Genomic DNA, 21,958 nt, shown 5'->3' with positions numbered 1-21,958 from the left:
AAGATACTTGTGTAGCTTTTAATGCAGAATATAAAGCACCAGACAAAATTAACTGCAGATCAGAACTGAACATTCATTTTTGAGTTACAGTCCTCTCTTGAATAAATTGAAATGCTATTTTCCTAGTTTTATTTTGGTTGCAAGTTCATGCCATATTCCTTGAGGGACTGATGAATGTTTTCTTTGTTTCATTGTTAGTGTGGAAGCTGAAATCATTTTTTGTAAAGTAAGCAAACAAAATTGCCCCAAAGGCCTCCGCTGTGTTTGGAGATGGCATTGTAATACAAATAAGGTAGTGCAGAGTTCTCCAGTGGCACCAAGACTCACCTCACCGAGTGGGTTGCTGAGATACCACCAGAAGCAAACCTGTATTGGTGCTTCCAGTAGTGCGGATATTGCTGCCCGCCATTTTTCCTGGCTGTGGTCTTAGCCCAACAGTACAAGTCAGCAGTGTGTGTCTTTTTGTATCACTGCTCTGTTCAGACATTCCTCCTCTACTGGGAAAGGTCCACTGCCAGACATCACTTGATGCTGCTAGCGTTCTGACAGTCTGAATGTAAATGGAGAGAATTTCAAAACCAGCTGCATCACTATATTACAGAACCGCTTCCAGTGGATGCGGACCCACAACATAAAGGTGCTGTAAAATTAACAAACTTTGAATGAGAACAGAGATTGGAAGATTTCCCTTCCCGTTTCCCACCGACTTGTGCATATATGGAAATGATTTCCGGTTAAAGTAGTTAACGCCATGTTAATCCAAACACCATTTAAAAAGGGCTGAATGAATAGGTTGTTATGGGATTGGGATTGAAGGCCAGAAGGATAAATACAAATAGAGATGATGCAATGCTCAGTAGATCGTTCCTGAGTTGATGGAACCATAGATATGTTACTGTAAGACAGATAACTGATCAAGAATGAACAATGTAAAATGTAAGATTAGGTAGATATCCTGCAGACTTGCTTCATTTACCTTTAGCAGCAAGAAGAAACTTTGCAGGACATTTGCTCAGGGTTCAGTGCATGATAGAGCAGACTGTACATAATCTGTGGGATGATGGGCAACTGACTTTTCTGCTACAAGCTTTACATTCCTATGAATGTGGAACAGGCTTACCACTTTTTGACAAATCCAAACATGCGGCAGGGAGGGGGCGGAACTGGTGACATGCCATCCAGCAAATTTGTATTAAGATAAATTAATTTGACTATTCTGTGGCTTTGACAATCTACTATTCAGGGGTTACATTTATTTAAATGCAGTCTCTCTTGCGCTCTCTCTCTCTATTGCAGGGTTTCTTGTTTCCAGCAGATTCCCTCCTTACTGGTAGCAAGGAATTTCATTACAAGGCTCTGCTGATCTTGCAGCTACTGGAGTTGCTTGAATTGTTGCAGTTCTGATATTTTACTGCAAATTGTGCACTGCTAGGTGAAAATAAATCTGTCAAAAATGAATAAAACCTAGAAAGTTCTCAAAAAGCCAGCCTTTAGCTGCCAGATTACATTCATCATCATCATAGGCAGTCTCTCGGAATCAAGGAAAACTTGCTTCCACTCAACACGAGTCTTGGGTGGCTGTACAGTCCAATACGAGAACCACAGTCTCTGTCACAGGTGGGACAGATAGTCGTTGAAGGAAGGGGTGGGTGGGACAGGTTTGCTGCACGCTCTTTCTGCTGCCTGCACTTGATTTCTGCATGCTCTCGACGGCGAGACTCGAAGTGCTCAGCGTCCTCCCGGATGCGCTTCCTCCACTTAGGGCAGTCTTTGGCCAGGTTCTCCCAGGTGTCAGTGGGGATGTTGCACTTTATCAGGATGTCCTTGTAACATTTCTGCTGCCCATCTTTGGCTCATTTGCTTTGAAGGAGTTCCGAGTAGAGCGCTTGCTTTGGAGTCTCGTGTCTGGCATGCGAACTATGTAACCTGCCCAGTGGAGCTGATCAAGTGTGGTCAGTGCTTCGACGCTGGGGATGTTAGCCTGGTCGAGGACGCAAATGTTGGTACGTCTGTACTCCCAGGAGATTTGTAGGATCTTGCAGAGACATCGTTGGTGGTATTTCTCCAGCGACTTGGTGTCAGGAAGAGGCATATAAATTGGCCAGAAAAAGCAGCAAACCAGAGGCCTGGGAGAAATTTAGATTTCAGCAGAGGAGGACAAAGGGGTTAATTAGTGGTGGGGAAATAGAGTACGAGAGTAAGCTTGCACGGAACATAAAAACTGACTGCAAAAGCTTCTATAGATATGTGAAGAGAAAAAGATTCGTGAAGACAAATGTAGGTCCCTTGCAGTCAGAATCAGGTGAATTTATAATGGGGAACAAAGAAATGGCAGACCAGTTAAACAAATACTTTGGTTCTGACTTCACTAAGACAGACACAAACAACCTCCTGAAAATACTAGGGGACAGAGGGTCTAGCGAGAAGGAGGAACTGAAGGAAATCCTTATTAGTCAGGAAATGGTGTTAAGGAAATTGATGGGATTGAAGGCCGATAAATCCCCAGGGCCTGATAGTCTGCATTGCAGAATACTTAAGGAAGTGGCCCTAGAAATAGTGGATGCATTGGTGGTCATTTTCCAACATTCTCTAGACTATGGATCAGTTCCTATGGATTGGAGGGTAACTCATGTAACTCCACTTTTTAAAAAAGGAGAGAGAAAACAAAGAATTATAGTTAGCTTGACATCGGTAGTGGGGAAGATATTGAAATCAATTATTAAAGATGTAATAGCAGTGCATTTGGAAAGCAATGACAGGATCGGTCCAAGTCAGCATGGATTTATGAAAGGGAAATCATGCTTGACAAATCTTCTGGAATTTTTTGAGGATGTAACTAGTAGAGTGGACAAGGGAGAACCAGTGTATGTGGTGTATTTGGACTTGCAAAAGACTTTTGACAAGGTCCCACACAAGAGATTAGTGCGCAAAATTAAAGCACATGGTATTGGGGGTAATGTGTTGATGTGGATAGAGAACTGGTTGGCAGACAGGAAGCAAAGAGTAGGAATAAACGGGTCCTTTTCAGAATGGCAGGCAGTGACTATTGGGGTACCGCAAGGTTCAGTGCTGGGACCTCAACTATTTACAATATACATTAATGATTTAGACGAAGGAATTGATTATAATATCTCCAAGTTTGCAGATGACACTAAACTGGGTGGTTGTGTGAGCTGTGAGGAGGATGCTAAGAGGCTGCAGGGTGACTTCGACAGGTTAGGTGAGTGGGCAAATGCATGGCAGATGCAGTATAATAGATAAAATGTGAGGTTATCCACTTTGGGGGCAAAAACACGAAGGCAGAATATTATCTGAATGGTGACAGATTAGGAAAATGGGAAGTGCAACGAGACCTGGGTGTCATGGTACATCAGTCATTGAAAGTTGGCATGCAGGTACAGCATGCGGTGAAGGTGGCAAATGGCATGTTGGCCTTCATAGCGAGAGGAATTGAGTATAGGAGCAGGGAAGTCTTACTGCAGTTGTACAGGGCCTTGGTGAGGCCACACCTTGAATATTGTGCACAGTTTTGGTCTCCTAATCTGAGGAAGGACATTCTTGCTATTGAGGGAGTGCAGCGAAGGTTCACCAGACTGATTCCCAAGATGGCAGGACTGACACATATGAAGAAATACTGGATCAATTAGGCTTATATTCACTGGAATTTAGAAGGATGAGAGGGGATCTCATAGAAACATATAAAATTCTGACGGGATTGGACAGGTTAGATGCAGGAAGAATGTTCCCGATGTTGGGGAAGTCCAGAACCAGGGATCACAGTCTAAGGATAAGGGGTAAGCCATTTAGGACTGAGATGAGGAGAAACTTCTTCATTCAGAATTGTGAACCTGTGGAATTCTCTGCCACAGAAAGTTGTTAAGGCCAGTTCGTTAGATATATTCAAAAGGGAGTTAGATGTGGCCCTAATGGCTAAAGGGATCAAGGGGTATGGAAAGAAAGCAGGAATGGGATACTGAAGTTGCATGATCAGCCACGATAATATTGAATGGTGGTGCAAGCTCGAAGGGCCGAATGACCTACTCCTGCACCTATTTTCTATGTTTCTATGTTACTGTTTCTGTTTCCATGTTTCTGAGCCTTACAGGGTGGCGGGTATTACTACAGCCCTGTAGACCATGAGCTTTGTGGCAGTTTTGAGGGCCTGGTCTTCAAACACTCTTTTCCTTAGGCGGCATTGGATCTCGTTGTCTATGGCTGCTCTTGTTGATAGGAGGTGCCGAGATATGGGAAGTGGTCCATGTATTTATTTGACATAGTTGCCGTATTTACTGAGGCGTACGAAAGCATGGGCCTTACGCTAAACATCAGCAAGACAAAGGTCCTCCACCAGTCTGTCCTCGCCACACAGCACTGTTCCCTAGTCATCAAGATCCACGGCGCGGCCCTGGACAACGTGGACCAGATTACATTAAAAGCAAAAGAGATAGCCTGTCAAAAGCAGACTGTCCAGTCGAAGACCAGAGCGATGACAGCAGTTATCAGGGACAAAACTTGATGTCAGGGATTTCCTCGGCGTATTCCCGCTCCACCAATGTAACTTTTTGTTTTATTGATACACGGGATGTGTGTGTCGCTGCCAAGGCCAGCATTTATTGCGAAGGTGGTGGTGAGCTGCCTTCTTGAACTGCTGCAGTTCATGTGGTGAAGGTACTCCCATAGTGCTGTTAGGGAGAGAGTTCCAGGATTTTGACCCAGCGACGATGAAGGAACGCCAATATATGTCCAAGTCAGGATGGTGTGTGACTTGGAGGGGAACTTGGAGGTGATGGTGTTCCCATGCATCTGCTGCCCTTCTAGGTGGTAGAGGTCGCAGGTTTGGGAAGTACTGTTAAAGAAGGCTTGGAGAATTGCTGCAGTGCATCTTGTAGATGGTACACATAGCAGCCACAGTGCACCGGTGGTGGAGGGAGTGAATGTTTATGGTGGTGGATGGGGTGCCGATCAAGCGGGCTGCTTTGTCCTGGATGGTGTCGAGCTTGAGTGTTGTTGGAGCTGCAGGCAAGTGGAGAGTATTCCATCACACTTCTGACTTGTGCCTTGTAGATAGTGGAAAGGCTTTGGGGAGTCAGGCGGTAAGACACTCGCTGCAGAATACCCAGCCTCTGACCTGCTCTTGTTGTCACAGTATGTGTGTGGCTGGTCCAGTTATGTTTTTGGGATTCACTATTCTAAAGCACTCCTGCCGGCCTCCCACATTCTACCCTACGTAAACTTGAGGTCATCCAAAACCCGGCTGCCCGTGTCCTAACTCACACCAAGTACCGTTCACCAATCACCTCTGTGCTCGCTGACCTACATTAGCTCTTGGTTAAGCAATAGAATACCCAGCCTCTGACCTGCTCTCGTAGCCACAGTATTTATGCGGCTGGTCCAGTTAAGTTTCTGGTCAACGGTGGCCCTCAGAATGTTGATGGGGAGGGATCGGACGATGGTAATACCGTTTGAATGTCAAAGGGAGGTGGTTAGACTCTCTCTTTTTGGAGTTAGTCATTGTCTGGCACTTATGTGGCACAAATGCTACTTGCCACTTTTCAACCCAAACCTGTATGTTGACCAGGTCTTCCTGCATGTGGGCACAGATTACTTCATTATCTGAGGAACTGCGAATGGAACTGAACACTGTGCAATCATCCCCACTTCTGACCCCATGATGGAGGGAAGGCCATTGATGAAGCAGCTGAAGGTGGTTGGGCCTAAGACACTGCCCTGAGGAACTCCTGCAGCGATATTCTGGGTCTGAGATGATTGGTCTCCAACAACCACAACCATCTTCCTTTGTGCCAGGTATGACTCCAGCCAGAGAAGAGTTTTCCCCCTGATCCCCATTGACTTCAACTAGGACTCAGTCAAATGCTGCCTTAATGTCTCACCTCACCTCTGGAATTCAGCTCTTTTGTCCATTTTTGGACCAAGGCTTTAATGTGGTCTGGAGGCAAGTGATCCTAAGGGAACCCAAACTGGGCATTGGTTAGCAGGTTATTGGTAAGCAAGTGCCGCTTGATAGAACGGTCAACGATACGTTCCATCACTTTGCTGATGATTGAGTGTAGGCCGATGGAACAGTAATTGGCCAGATTGGACTTGTATTGCTTTTTGTAAACAGGACATACCTTGACAGTTTTCCACATTGTCACATAGATGCCAGTGTTGTAGCTGTATTGGAACAACTTGGCTGGAGCCACGGCTAGTTCTGGAGCACAAGTCTTCAGCACTACAGCCGGGATGTTATCAAGGCCCATAGTCTTTGCGTATTCAGTGTGTTCAGCTATTTCTTGATATCACGTGGAGAGAAGCAAATTTGCCGGAAGTGAGCCCGAAACCCTGTTTATGCAAGTACTGTGGTCAGCTTGAACTTGACCAACTCTGGGAAAGCGCACTAAAACAGAATCATAGATGGAAAGAGTAAAGGAATAGATATCCATCACCATGGAATGTAAAGCTAAACATAATTAATAATAATTCAAAATGATTGTACTTACCACTAGTTTCCAGTTGACCCGGTCCACTTTGTTTTTCAGCGAAGTAGCCATTATGACCAGCAGGAGCAAAGTCAGGAAGAAGGCACTGCAGCTGACAAACTCGAAGAAGTAAAGTGCATGACAGTACTCGCAGTTCTCCACTAGCTCCTCCAGAAAAAAGGCCATAAATGACAAGACCTGTTCAGGAGAAAAGGCAAAATGTAAATTCAGACAAGCATACATCCTGCAAATCGAACTATGATGTAGATATAAAGACTAATTTATTTTAGTTGTCCTTGGCCATTGTTAACATTATACTCGTCAGTTAAGGACAGCATAGGCCATATACAGGTTAAATCACCCTCTGTGCCAACACCGCACTTTATCAGCCTAAGAATACCCTTTATCGCATCAATGTGAATTTTTCCATTTCCATTCTAGCCAGTCTTGATGCCTCAGTTTGGTGGCAAATTATGGGAAGCTTTTTGATGTGAAATTATGCCCATTAAGAACTAAGCTGAAACTCATTTAATTTAGGGCCCTGGAAACCACTGTTCCCTCTAAGGTGCGCACTGATCTGTTAGCTCCCGCACACTTAACTTCAAACCGTGGAGACATTTGTAATCCGTTCCCAGGGAGTTAGTGGCAGCTGCACTTTGAAACAACAAAAGCTGTTGCGAGAGGCGGACTGGTTCTAGGACCACTGCTTTTCTTGATATATATTAATGACGTGGACGTGGGTATACAGGACACAATTTCAAAATTTGCAGATGGCACAAAATTTTGAAATATAGTGAACAGTGAGGAGGAGAGTGATAGACTTCAGGAAGACATAGACAGGCTGATGAAAAGGGCTGACACGTGGCAGATGAAGTTTAATGCAGAAAAATGTGGTGATGCATTTTGGTAGAAAGAATAAGGAGAGGACATATAGGCCCTGAAATTCCGGCCTCCCCGGGTCTATACGAACGCGGGAAGGCATCAGAAAAGCCAGTTTTCAGCGCTCAATGCGCATGTCCTGAAAACCGGCTTTTCCGATCTGTCAAGCGGGAGCTTGACAGATCATCCATATATCGGGAATTAGGACATTTGCAAGGGCAAGATTGCGGTATTTACCCATACCTTGCCCAGCAAATGTCCTCAAAATTCTTGCGCCTGATAAAAGCAGGTGCATAGCTTACTTTTACAGGCGTAAGAGTTTAAAAAAATACAAAAACATAATTAAATTTTAAAAAAACATATTTTAAAAAACCCTGCCATTACATTTATTTTTAACCATAATTAAAAAAACTTAAAAACTCGTGGAAAAAAATTCTTAGATATTTATTAACTTTAATTTCAATTAATTTTAATTATGAGGTGTGTTTTTATTTTTTTTAACACCTGTTTAGTGTCTTTAAAAAAAATCAGCAATAACAATGAGAACTTGTAGATACGGAGTTCTCATTGCTATTAATGAGAAAGCTGTGGAATACAGTACCTGACTGACTGAGCAGTCACACGTGACTGCATCTTCTGTGTGGGAACCAGGAGCACGGAAGCGTGCTTCGCAGTGCGGGAAGAGAAGGCCTCCCCACCGGAATGCCACGCTCCTCCTGGACCGCCAGGTACTTTCATAAAAATGTTTCAGGTCGGAGGCAATTGCCCACGGGAAGCCTCCGACCGGAATGTCAGGGCATTAACTAAATGGTACAATCCTAATGGGAGTGCACGAACAGAGACTTCGGGTTTTGTACATAAATCATTGAAGGTGGCATGGCAGGTTGAGAAAGCAGTTAAAAAGGCTTACAGAAGCCTGGGCTTCATAAATAGAGGTATAGAGTACAAAAATGTGGAAATTATAAAACACTGGTTCGGCCTCAACTGGAGTATTGTGTCCAATTCTGGGCACCACACTTTAAGAAGGATGTGAAGGCCTTAAAGAAGGTGCAGAAAAGATTTAAGAGAATGATTCCAGGAATGAGGGACCTTAGTTACGTTGATTGACTGGAGAAACTGGGATTGTTCTCCTTGGAACAGAGATGATTGAGAGGAAATTTGATAGAGGTGTTCAAAATCATGAGGGGTCTGCACAGGATAGATAGAGAGAAGCTGTTCCCATTGGCAGAAGGGTCGAGAACCAGGACACAGATTTAAGGTGATTGGCAAAAGAACCATAGGCGATGTAAAAAAAAACTTTTTTTACGTAGTTAAGATCTCGAATGCACTGCCTGAAAAGATGGTGAAGGCCAACTCAATGTTATCTTTCAAAAGGGAGTTGGATAAGTATCTAAAGGAAAAAAAACGGGGCTATGGGGAAAGGGCAGGGGAGTGGGACTAGCGGAGAGTCGGCACGGGCTCGACAGACCGAATGGCCTACTTCCATGCTGTAACCCATCTATGATTCTATCAACACTAAACCTAGAGATTCCTCTCCTTAAGAAATTACTGATTCGGGGGGGGGGGGGGGGCGGGGAGGTGCGGGTTACATGGCTTTTGTTTTGCTGACTGACTGAGGAGCTTCATTAGATCCTGTAAATCTGGATGCCTGCAAGAAGCTGGGACGATCATCTATCTTGATGATGCTCAGAATGTATAATTGCCTCTATTGTTCTGGCAAATCTGCTATTGACACTTCACATGGGATGCTGCCAACTTCTCTGCTTCTTCCTACTCATCCATTGTCCCAACTAATCTCCAACATTAGCAGATCCAAATCGGACAATGACCCCAAGATGTAATGATTAACTTTGATGGGACACCGGACAGGCTGACAAAGAGGAAACTCGCGATACATGTAATATCGTTTTTGTAAGAGCTGTGACCTATTAAGAGATTAAATAAAGCCACTAATGATGTTTATAAACCAAAACTGAGCAACTAATTTCATGATTTTTCAGAGTTTGTCTGATTGTCACATGATCTGAGATAGTGGGGTGGCAACATGGCATTACTGTATATATGTTTTTAGGTGGTTGCTGTAAAATTTGTCCACGGACAAAAAGAGGAGTTTGTGGCTCGCTCAGTACAAAAACATTTAGAGGAAATATTGCTGGCAACTATCATTTGGGTCGCATTCAAACTCAAGGGATGAGGTGTGAAGCCTGTGTGTTAACCCACGGGGCCATCCAATCATAATATACCCAACAATCAGCTCGGTAATGCTTTCACTTCAAATGGGTGGGTGATTTTTCACAAACCTTCACATCAACACGATCAATTGTTCCTCAAGATGCTTAAAATTGGGATGTTTTCTACATTATAGGCAAGTTGCTGAAGAAAAAATATAACCAAAAAAGGTAGAAATAAACTGCCAAGTATTAAATAACAATCAAAAGTCTCTGTAAATGATGTTTAAACGAGGTTACTAATGGTGATACATTTGGAGGATCTACTTTGATCTGAATGACCAGAAAACCCGGAGGCTCGGAGGAATGATGGCAAAAGTGCGCTGAATAGTAGCCAGGTAGAACGTGCCTCCTGAAGCACACAAACATGTGTGTGTTATTTTTAGGTCGCTGTCAACCGCGAGGGTCTATGGAGCGTCCTCCTCCCTTTCGGATGCCCCCAAAAGTTCGGCACCATCCTCCACCTGCGCCACGACGACATGCAGGCCGTGATCCTTATCAACAGACCCATCACAGACCCAATCCACATACGGACCGGGGTCAAACAGAGCTGCGTCATCGTCCCAACCCTCTTCTCAATCTTTCTCACCGCCATGCTCCACCTCACAATTAGCAAGCTCCCCGCTGGAGTTGAACTAAACCACAGAATCAGTGGGACCCTGTTCAACCTTCGCCATCTCTGGGCCAGGTCCAAGACCTCCCCAACCTCTGTCGTCGAGCTACAGTACGTGGACGATGCCTGTGTCTGCGCACATACAGAGACTGAACTCCAGGACATAGTCGACGTATTTACTGAAGCGTACGAAAGTATGGGCCTTATGCTAAATATCCGTAAGACAAAGGTCCTCCACCAGCCTGTCCTCACTGCACAACACTGTCCCCCAGTCATCAAGATCTACGGCACGGCCCTGGATACCGTGGACCACTTCCCATTATACGCTTTACCTATTGTACAAAAGTAGTAATAGGTAACTACTCTTTATAATAGGTCCACAAAAAATATTTGAAATTATTTATTGCACAAAACTAGGTTTTATACATAGAATGTGTGATGTCAAAATGGAAATGGACAAAGAGCCTGAACGGCCAGTAACTGCCCCCCCCCAATCACGTTAAGGCTTTATTTTGTTACGATTCTCACTCAGATCGTTTCTCCCCATCCTCTTTCTTGCAACAAGACCATGTACAGATTACGGTGGTAGAAGGGCCCATTCTCCTTGGCCTCTACCAATACTACTTGAGCCAATATTGCAAAGACGTGGATTTTAAAGGGGGCCTAAAGGGAGAGAGTGAGGTGGAGAGGCAAAGGGATTTAGGGAGGAAATTCCAGGGATTACACAAAAGTGGGGCAACCGGGGGGGGGGGGGGGGTGATGCACAAGACACCAAAGTTCGAGGGGGTTTGGATGGCTGGTCCAGAGATAGGGAGGAGCAAGGCCATGAAGGAATTTAAATACAAGGATGAGAATTTTAAATCCAAGATGTTGGGAGACCGATGGGCAGCGCTCCGCACGGCCGGGGCGATGGGCAACGCTCCGCACGGCCGGTGAGCCGGCTTCACAATGCAAAAAAACGCGCATGCACGGAAGTTTGAATGGCCCGCCCAGCCCCCCAAAAAATTAGGGGAAGAATGGTGATGGGCAATTTAGACTGGCGCGGGAGAGAACAAGGATGGGAGATTGACCAGGAACACTTTGGAATAGTTGAGTCTGGAGGTAACAAAGGCATGGATGAAGTTTTGAGCGGCAGATAGGGTGAGGCAGGGGATGTTATGCAAGTGGAAGTAAGCAGTCTTTGTGATGGAGGATATCAGATCAACTCGGGGTCGAATAGGACACAGAGATTGTGAACAATCTGGTTCAGCCTGAGACAATGGAATCTGTGATGAGGATACGGGTTTGTGGCAGGGACTGATGACAATGGTTTCATCTTTTCATATGTTTTTAACTGTAGCAAACTAGATGTTGGAGAAGTAATTTGACAACACAGACTGCAGAGAGGTCAAGGAAAGATAATGCACCACAATCACACAAGATGTTATTTGTGACTTTGGTTAATGCTGTTTCAATGCTGTGGCAGGGGCGGAAAACTGATCGGAGATATTGAAACAATGAGAAACCCAACAAAATCTGACCGATAGCCTCAAAAATGCTGATAACTCCAAAACTTATAGACTGTAGGGACCTGCAAAAAGGGATGGTTCTCATCCAGTATCCTATAGAAAATGTTTGCAGCTTTGTACATGATGCAGTACTTAAAAAGCAATGATAGCACATAAAGGTTTACAACACCACCTAGTGTGTATTCGTAAAATTGTCATCTCATTGTGGAGAATTCTATTGGATATTATTTAAAACATCCTGTTCAGCTTTACGGTTTCCTGCAATGGGGAGCAAGTCATGTTTCTCTCCTTGGTTGTTCCCGGAGTTTATGATTTACATCTTGATGTGAAGCTCGAAAGATTTAATTGGCGAGAACTACTGCAAAATTTGTATCTTTTAACTTCAAAAGATGTCTCTGCATAAATGTGTGTGATCACATGATCACAAGGCTTTACGACATTGAAAGATTCATAACCAATGCAGTTTTTAAAATCAAGAAATGTCTCATGTGACATCGTCCTGACGGCTTTGGTTATGATAATGTATTTGTTTTATTCCTAAATTTCATTACTTATACTTTTAAAAGGAACATTTTCCTTTACATTATCTCTGCCACGATTGTTACGACAGTGCTGGCTCTAAATGTTCCTTCATGGTAACCAGTAAACGCAGTGTCAACTGGTATAGGATCGCACAAGAATAATCTTTTTACTAATTCAATAGCTTACATTTGCTACAGCGAAGTCCTGATCAGGCTGATGACCTGGTCACATAAAAAGAGGTATTTTTTATGGAAACAATCCACAGCATAATCTGTTGGATGTAAAATCTATAGAAGAACCAGATTGCCTCATGTGCCACTAGCCATAGGAGAGGAGAAGAGAAGACTACAGCTGGTGACGGTTCTGGAATAAAAGCAGCAGCAGGTGATGTTGGTGGTGGTTCGGACATGTTGACCATTACCCCACTGTAAAAGACTCAAATGCCCTGCGCTTGCGATCTATTAGCTCTTGAATCTCCTGATCAGTCTCATCAAACCAGTCTTGGTGTTTCCGGGTTGAGTGACCGAGCGTCAAAGTTTCTGAGCCTTAAATAACAGCCCAACTCTGGAGCAGCAAAGAAGCATTACAGACAGTTCAAGGCCGAGGTCCAACAAAAAACCCAGGACCTAAAGAACAGGTGGTGGATGGAGAAAGCACAGGAGATACTGGCCGACAGCCATGATGTGCAAGGATTCTTCATCGCAGTCAAGGCCACCTACGGGCCAAACACACAAGGCCCCACTCCACTGCTGGCCAAGAACAGGGAAATACTCATCAAGGACACCGAGGCAGTCAGGACCCGCTGGAAGGAGCACTTTAAAGATCTCCTCAATCGAGACTCTGCCTTTGACTCGAGTGTTCTCGACTCCATTCCGCAGCATGCTACCCGCCACCACCTCAATGAAGCTCCAACACTGCAAGAGGTAGGAAAAGCCATAAGACAGCTAAAAAAACAAGGCTATGGGAACGGATGGAATCCCTGCTGAGGCACTGAAGTATGGCGGAGAGGCACTGTTGGCATGAATACATGACCTCAGCTCTCTCATCTGGAGGGAGGAGAGCATGCCGGGAGATCTTAGAGATGCAATGATCGTGACCATGACCATCTTTAAAAAAGGGGACAAGTCTGACTGCGGCCACTACAGAGGAATCTCCCTGTTATCAGCCACTGGGAAAGTCATCACTAGAGTCCTCCTCAACTGTCTTCTCCCTGTGGCCGAGGAGCTCCTCCTGGAGTCACAGTGCAGATTTCTTCCCCTACGGGGCACAACGGACATGATTTTTGCAGCTGCAGGAAAAATGCAGGGAACAGCGCCAGCCCTTATACATGGCCTTCTTCGACCGTACAAATGCCTTTGACACTGTCAACCGCGAAGGTTTATGGAGCGTCCTCCTCCGTTTCGGATGCCCCCAAAAGTACGTCACCATCCTCCGCCTGCTCCACGACGACATGCAGGCCGTGATCCTTACCAACGGATCCATCACAGACCCAATCCACGTCTGGACCGGGGTCAAGCAGGGCTGCGTCATCGCTCCAACCTTCTTCTCAATCTTCCTCGCTGCCATGCTCCACCTCACAGTCGAGAAGCTCCCCGCTGGAGTGGAACTAAACTACAGAACCAGTGGGAACCTGTTCAACCTTCCCCGTCTCCAGGCCAGGTCCAAGACCACCCCAACCTGTGTCGTCAGTTAAAGTACGTGGACAGAGGCTGAACTCCAGGACATAGTCGACGTATTTACTGAGGCGTATGAAAGCATAGACCTTACGCTAAACATCAGTAAGACAAAGGTCCTCCACCAGCCTGTCCTCGCCGTACAGCTCTGCCCCCCCCAGTCATCAAGATCCACGGCGTGGCCCTGGACACCGTGGACCACTTCCCTTATCTCGGGTGCTTCCTATCAACAAGAGCAGGCATCGATGACAAGAATCAACACTGCCTCCAATGCGCCAGTGCAGCCTTTGGCCGCCAGAGGAAAAGAGTTTACAGGGCTATAGTAATACCCGCCCTCCTGTATAGCTCAGAAACATGTACAGTAGACACCTCAAGTTGCTGGAGAAATACCACCAACAATGTCTCCGCAAGATGTTACAAATCCCCTGGGAGAACAGACGCACCAACGTTAGCGTTCTCAACCAGGCCAACATCCCCAGCATTGAAGCACTGACCACACTTGATCATCTCTGTTGAACAGGCCACATAGTTCGCATGTCAGACACGAGAGTCCCAAAGCAAGCGCTCTAATCAGAACTACTTCACGGAAAACGAGCCAAATGTGGACAACGGAAACGTTACAAGGACACCCTCAAAGCCTCCCTGATAAAGTGCAACATCCCCACTGACACCTGGGAGTCCCTGGCCAAAGACCGCCCTAAGTGGAGGAAGTGTATATGGGAGGGCGCTAAGCTCCTCGAGTCTTGTTGCCGAGCGCATGCAGAAAGCGCAGGTACCGGAAAGAGTGTGCTGCAAACCAGTCCCACCCACCCCTTCCCTCAACAACTATCTGTCTCACCTGTGACAGAGGCTGTGGCTCTCATATTGGACTGTACGGCCACCTAAGAACTCATGTTAAGAGCGGAAGCAAGTCTTCCTCGGTTCCGAGGGACTGCCTATGATGATGATTGTAAAAAATCAATCCATGGCTCAGATCTTTGGCAAAGTACCTCAATTCATTGACACTCGTGGTTTTGTTCTTTGTACAGGTATTTATTAAATATATTGTACACATCCAGGCCACAACATTTAAATGGATGAATGTCTTTGATGCCTAGTTTACCCAAATTAGTCACTGACAGCCACCCTGTGCCTTCCCCAGTACTGACCCATCATCAATCCCTCAAGTCAGTGGGTGACAAATTCAAGTACAATTGGCTTAGTCATCAAATGCTAGATCTGACTTGACCATCAGCCAAAACAACCTATTACTACTGGGTCATCCTGGAGGGCAAGGACAACCCTAAACTCCTCTTTTCAGGACCAACCATCTCCTTGAACCACCCCCAGCCTAAGCCCTCGTCACATTCATCACAAATGCAAGAACGTCATGGATCTCTTCGTTTCCCAGATCGAGAACATCAGTAAATAGTATTTGCGTGTACATGTACAAAGAGCAGGCAGACTAATTTCGTCACCCATGGTAAGAAAAGACCCAAGAATGTGTGCTGATTATTAGCCTATTATGTGCTGCTGAAATTGGGTTTGAGATCAGTGGCATGTATTGCCAAAAAGTTGATGAGATCTTGACTAAGTTGAACAATAACAATTCAACAACAGAGGAGATGGATGGGACTGGGCACAATAAATGTTTTATTAAGTGAGCATGATATCATATCCGTTCCTATAAACAACTCTGTAAACCTTTTTTGCTTTTGTGTTGTTTTATTGTCACACTTTGCAAAGCAGGGCATCAGTTTTGAACAGCTTCAGAGTAATTTAATCACGTGTAGTCGATATAGAATTCATTTCAACTTTGTTTTTTTCTTAATTTTGAGGGAATGGGCCCTTCTAGTAGGGAAGCAATTTTCTGTTTCCTTCATCTTTTCTTTTTGCAGGTCCTACCAGGCCAGGTATCTAATCTCAGGCTGCCACAAATATTACTCTTGGTTGGCCACCAAGAGGTTCAGTGGAGCCTCCACAGTTGACTTTCCTGAGCTGCTCACCTTGGTAGCCAAGATTGGGATCTCAGCTCAGCCATGTGTTTGTGCTCCGATGTACTGCATTTTACTCTCTGCCTCCATGCGGCCTTGTGGTAAAATTCTAGTGTTGGATGTATCACTATCAGTCTACACAAGAACATAAAAAAATAAGGCCCTGCAAGCCTGCAATGAGATCATGGCTGATCTTCGGCCTCAGCTCCACCTTCTCGCTCTATCCCTATATCCCTTGATTCCCTTAGCTTCCAAAAATCTAGAGAGCTCAGTCTTGAATATACTGAATGACTGAACATCCACAGCTCTTGGGTAGAGAATTCCAAAGATTCACAACTCTCAGTGAAGTGTCTCCTCATCTGAGTCCTAAATGGCTGACCCCTAATCCTGAGACTGTGTCCCCTGGTTCTAGACACTCCAGTCAGGGGAAACAGCCTCTCAGTATCTACCCTGTCAAGCCCTCTCAGAATCTTATATATAGCAAAGTATTTTCAGGTTACACTCACATTTGGTCCACACTTGCATAAATTTTCAACATAAATGGGAAAGTGCAAATAAGAGCAATCAGTTGTGCGAGTGTTTGCTTGCCCTACTTGGACCTACTCTCTGGAACTCCCACCCGAAACTCTTCCAATTTTCTATTTTCCTCTCTACTTTTAAAACCCCTCTCAAAGCCATCTTTTTGGCAAAGCTTTTCGTCACCTCTCCCAACTCTCCCATCACGGCTCGGCGACTATGCCTTTAACTAGTTTATACCAAACTCCGAAAAGAAACGTGGGACTTGCTCTCCGTTAAGGTGCTATATAAAATGTACGTTGTTGCTGCAAGTACGAGCTATTAGTTATCAGAGCAGTATGCCTGGAAATTCAGGGTGACATCATTGTTTCATATGCTGTGGAGACTGATCGTTGGAATCAGCTGCGGCAAGGAGTTTCACTGGTGTGGATGTACTGCCAAACCAGAGACTGCTGGGTAATAAGTGTATGCAATGGTCTGTCTCATTACAGTTGTAGTATAAATTATAAACTGCCTCTCTGCAAAACAAACAATGAGGCTGCCTATAAAATAGGCTAAACGTGTTTTATCAGCAATCTCTACGACTCCACATTTGAAGGTTTTGATCCACAGTCTAAGGGAGGGACAAGTGCCTCAAAGACTATTCTGTACAAAGCCACCAATACAGAACAAGGCCAGTTATTTATTATAAACTGTGCCCCCGCTAGCAATCATTCCGAATTCATTAGCTTTGAACTCCTATTAGTCAGGTGACTTCAGAATATAAAGAGTGAACGCTCCCTCCTCAAGGTTTTATTTTTAAGAACGATAATTTAAAATAAGGCCATGAGAATAGAGCATTGCTACTTTATCCTCCAATTTCCCTTTCCCCTCCTTGCCTGAAAGCACTAATTCTGTGTTTGGGTTCAGTTCCACAGGCACTTCCTGATACCTCACTCAGGTGAACATTCTGTATGTGTGAGCCTAGGTGACTAGTGTTATAGACTATTTTACTGTGGGTAACAGAAGGCCATTGAAACCAATTGTGCCACTGCCCCAGGGACCTTTCTGGTCCGTATGATCATTCCATCGCCTCGCCCCAGGCCATTTTTTCCCATCTCCTTCAGTCCTATATCCCCCCCCCCAACATCTCCTTCCTCGGACTCTGATCTTTAGTGCACCTTCCTCTCCCTTTGTCCCACCACTCATGCCAGGGTCTTCAGCCACCTGGGACGTACTCTCTGGCATTCCCTCCCGAAACAACTTTGCTATTCTCTCCTCTCCTTTAAGAGCCTTCTAAAACCCTGTATCTTTGGCCAATCCTTTGCTACCACTCCTAATCTCTCCCTCCTTGGCTCAGTGCCTTTCATTGCATCTGTGAAGTACTATGGGGTGTTCTTTACATTAAAAGGAGCTGTATAAATGGAAGTTGTTTTTGTGGAATTTCCCAATATGGAGTGATATGGCATTTCCGAGAGGAACAATAAAAATAAAGCACATAGTTACAACCCATCCAAAAGCTGGTATTATCTAGATTTCCACGTGGGAATTTGTCGCTAATGGTAAATTAAGCAATTACATGACATGACTGTCAGATGAAATAATACTAATTTACTATCAACCAAAAATGAGTCTTGACCTCTTCTGCGGAGTGTGGCTTACAGTGAGCAGATGGTAAATAGTGTATAACACCATTGCCACACACATGAAGCTCGTTCGACCAGAATGAAGCTATTAGTCTTTGGAGTGGATCCAAAATGTATGGGCTGGATTTTCATTAAATACTGCTACCATCAGTTTTTTGGTGGTATTTACAAATCGGGTTTTTTTTTTAAACCACCGAAATACCGCTATGACTGAATGCCACTAGTTTGGTCAAAAGTTGACCAGTGGTAGCGGTATTTTCAGTTGTGCAAGACTCGTTTTTTTTACCTCTACGCATGTATAACTTTTTCCCCCGCAATTATTCCCCCCCCCCCCCACCACTGCGATTCTGGTCAAGGTTTGCAGCACTCATCCATTTTAGAGTTGGAGAGAGAGAGAGAGAGAGAGAGAGAGAGAGAGAGAGAGAGAGAGAGAGAGAGAGAGAGAGAGAGAGAGAGAGAGAGAAAGAGAAAGAGAAAGAATTGGTATTTGACTGGTTGGTATATAAAATATAATGCAGCCCGAGGAAAGTAGGCAGAGGGCCCCTAAGTTTAGCCTCGATGCCCAAGAGACATTGGTGGCAGGAGTTGAGGCCAGATGGGGGAAATTGTTTGGGGGGGGGAGAAAAGAGAGAAAGAGAAGAGTAAACCTCCCCCGGACGTCGTATCTGGAGCACCATAGCTGAGGAGGTCGCCTCGGGAGACCAAATACAACGGGACGGCCAGCAGTACCACAAGAGGTGGAATGACCTTTGCGTGTCCTCGAGTGTAAGTAATATTTTTATTCATGCACTCCTTGATTTCTTAGATTGTAAATCTGACACGTTTCTGTAGGTAGTGTTGCACCTTATTTGCCATGAATGATCTTTACACATTATTAAGATGGCTTTTTGAGATCTTAAAAGATGTTTCTGTACTCTGATATGTTGCTCATGAACCACGTGCAGCTTAATGGCACAATAAGCGGTATTAAATTCACACGGTACAAGTGCTTTGATGGCTGTGTGTGTGCGCCACAAGTGCAGAAGGGCAATTTGGTTAAGCATTGCTATTGTCATTTTTGCAGAAGAAACTGGCTCATAATCGTGCCGAGCAGCGACGCACGGGGGTAGTCCACCTATGCTGCGACTATTGACCGAGGTGGAGGAACGTGCGGCAGTCCTTGTGGGTGCCCACAACAGGGCGGCTACCCATGCGGGTGCTGACCCAATTGCAAGTGAGGGCAAGTCCAGCAAAATCCCCGGCTGTGTTGGGGTCAGGTAATGTAATGGCATGCAGTGTCTGTGGACTCGGGTTCGGGTAATGTCATGTCCTTGGCGACATATAATGCAGTAGTGGTGGTCCTTCAAATAGGCCTGCGCTATATGACCGTAATCATGTCACCCTGCCCCCTCCCCTGCTGTTAACCACTCGTATGTTGTTTTCTATTTCCAGATGAGTCGTCACATGCACAAAGGACATCACATCCGTCGATGGAAGCCTCCACCTCCGCATCATACCTTCGGACATGGGTCCATGATGACTCTGAGGTGGATGAGGGGCCTATGCCGGAGACAGCTGTTGTGGGGGTGAAGGAGGGGTTGGGGGTGCTGGATGAGTCAGCACCTATTTTAGTTGCGGCCACATCTCCCTCAGAGGGATCCACATTCCAAGGGATCCCCGCCTCAGAGGCTGCGGGACCGAGTGATGTACAGCAACGCACCCAGAGACCAGAAGGCTAGAGACTAACCCACCCTCACCGCCCCCCCCCTCCACGGAGCTTAAGTCAGCAAAGCCAGTCTGCTGCTGTCCGACAGACAGACGCTAACCTGGACAGCCTCCCCACTCAGAAGTCAGGCCTTCCACACCCAGAGCTTCTCCAGAGGATCCATGCATGGCGTCACCAGTGTCTATCCCCACAACAGCACTCACGCCTTGCTGCACAATCTTCTGGTCCCAACGCGTGTAGGAGTAGGGGGAAGAAGAAAGGGGGGGCCTACAGTCGGGGGGGGGGGAAGAAAAGAGAAAGGCGGAGGGAGAGGTGGCCACAGTTAAAACAGGTCCGGGGGTGGGGGATGTTGGCTGTTGCCTTTGTTGTTGTGCTTTTATAATGTTATTGTTCTTATTGAATTTGCAAAAAATTATTTAAATTAAATTATTTATTTAAAACGTTTTCAAAATGTTCAAGTTTTACATTTAACATTTTTTATAAATCATTTTTTCAACGTAACCATTCTTGTACAGTGTCCCACTTTTAGAATAAGAGGGGTAACAGTCAACATGGTGGGAATAAGTGGGCAGGCAAAGGTGAAACGTAACTCTCACTGTTCAAGTTGATTTATGAGCTCCACGAGGTCTCCCCTGCGGTGGTGGTGGTGGCAGCGTTGGCATGGGTTCATTGCCAGGCTCCTGGTCCTCCTCCCCCTGCTCCTCACGTGATCCTGCAGTCCCCAGTGGCAATTCCTGTCCCCTCAGGATGGCCAAGTTGTGTAGTATGCAGCACACCACAATGAACTGACGACCTGCTCAGGGTGGTATTGCAGGCTGCTTCCAGAGTGGTCCAGGCATCGAAAGCGCTGCTTGAGTACTCCAATTGTCTTCATGATATTGCATGTGGCTATATGGCTGTCATTGTAACGATGCTCAGCCTCTGTCTAAGGGTTCCTGAGGGGGTGTCATGAGACTGGTTACAGCCTCGCCACCTTTGTCCCCGAGCATCCAGCTCTGGTCTTGTGGCTGATGCTTAAACAGGTCAGAAACAGTGCTCTCACGCAAGATGAAAGCATCATGGATGCCCCCTGGAAACTGGGCATTGACTGCCATGATGCACTGCATATGGTCGCAGACGACCTGTACGTTCAGGGAGTGGAATCCCTTTTGGTTTCGGTAAACCTCTGGATTATGTAAAGGTGCTCGCAGGGCGATGTGCAGAGTGTCAATGGAACCCTGAACCTTGGGGAAGCCAACAATTCGTGCAAAACCCACAGCCCTCTCACTCTGCGCCTCCCTGGTCATTGGAAAGTTTATAAATTCCATCCTGCATGCGTACAGTGCAATAGTCACCTGGTGAATGCAACAATGTGTAGCATGCTGCAAGATGCAGCATATGTCCCCAGCTAATGTCTGAAAGGAGCCGGAGGCATAGAAGGCAAGTGCCGCAATCACCTTCACCTCGACGGGCAGTGCAGTCCTATTGGTGCTGGTGGGCTGCAGATCTGCCTTTACGAGCTGGCATATCTCGGTGACCACCTCTTTTCAAAAGCACAGCCTTCTAACGCAATGTGCCTCAGACAGGTGCAGATATGAGCACTGTTCCCTGAAAAGTTGTTGGGGGTAAGGGCTCCTCCTCATAAGTCTACGAGCTCTTTGATTAGACTCATAATGCTCTTGAATAAACTTACTTCCAGCTCGATTCTACATAAGATAAGTAGTCAGCAATATTGGCAGAGATATAATAGGCCCCATTCTTTTAAACTCTTCAAATGTCCTCCAATGTGCTCGAATAGCCTCAAAAAGCCTCAAATAGCCTTAAAATCGAACTCTGAACTCACATAAAGCCATCATAAACTCGGGTGTAAAACTCAGCCTTCTCTCACACGGAATGAACTGCAGCTCCGTTTTTTTTTAATGGTGTTGTTACCACTGGGACGGAGCAGGTAAGACTGCAGTTTTCACATCAGTATTTTAGGCCGATGGTAAAAATGGTGATATTGATGAATTTACCGCCAGTGGTAATTTTCGGCGATATCTTGGAGTTGCACACTGATTGACGTCATAAAAACGGTTAAAAAATAAGGCCGGCGGCATTTTTACGACTGGCAGATAATCACTGACGAATTTACTGCCGGCGGTAATTTGGCGGTAAATGGACAGAAAGATAATGAAATTCCAGCCCTTTATCTTGCGCTTAACACAATGATCTGCATCCACAGATCGGGAGTATAACTGTATTCATGAGGTAGAGTG

The 21,958-nt window shown here is 45.5% G+C and overlaps 1 protein-coding gene across 1 annotated transcript in view; it reads right to left on the bottom strand.

The window, feature by feature from the left end:
* The window catches only part of cmtm6 (CKLF-like MARVEL transmembrane domain containing 6), a 124,268-nt gene that overhangs the window by 32,810 nt on the left and 69,500 nt on the right, over positions 1 to 21,958 (bottom strand). The window contains exon 3 of the mRNA XM_070881297.1: positions 6,501 to 6,677. Coding sequence (XP_070737398.1) covers positions 6,501 to 6,677 — 177 coding nt within the window. The remainder of the gene's footprint in view (positions 1 to 6,500; positions 6,678 to 21,958) is intronic.

This window comes from Pristiophorus japonicus, chromosome 5, assembly GCF_044704955.1.
Source record: "Pristiophorus japonicus isolate sPriJap1 chromosome 5, sPriJap1.hap1, whole genome shotgun sequence".
NCBI classification, from domain to species: domain Eukaryota; kingdom Metazoa; phylum Chordata; class Chondrichthyes; family Pristiophoridae; genus Pristiophorus; species Pristiophorus japonicus.
The sequence above is the reverse complement of the archived record's forward strand: the minus strand, read 5'-3'. Positions and strand labels throughout refer to the sequence as shown.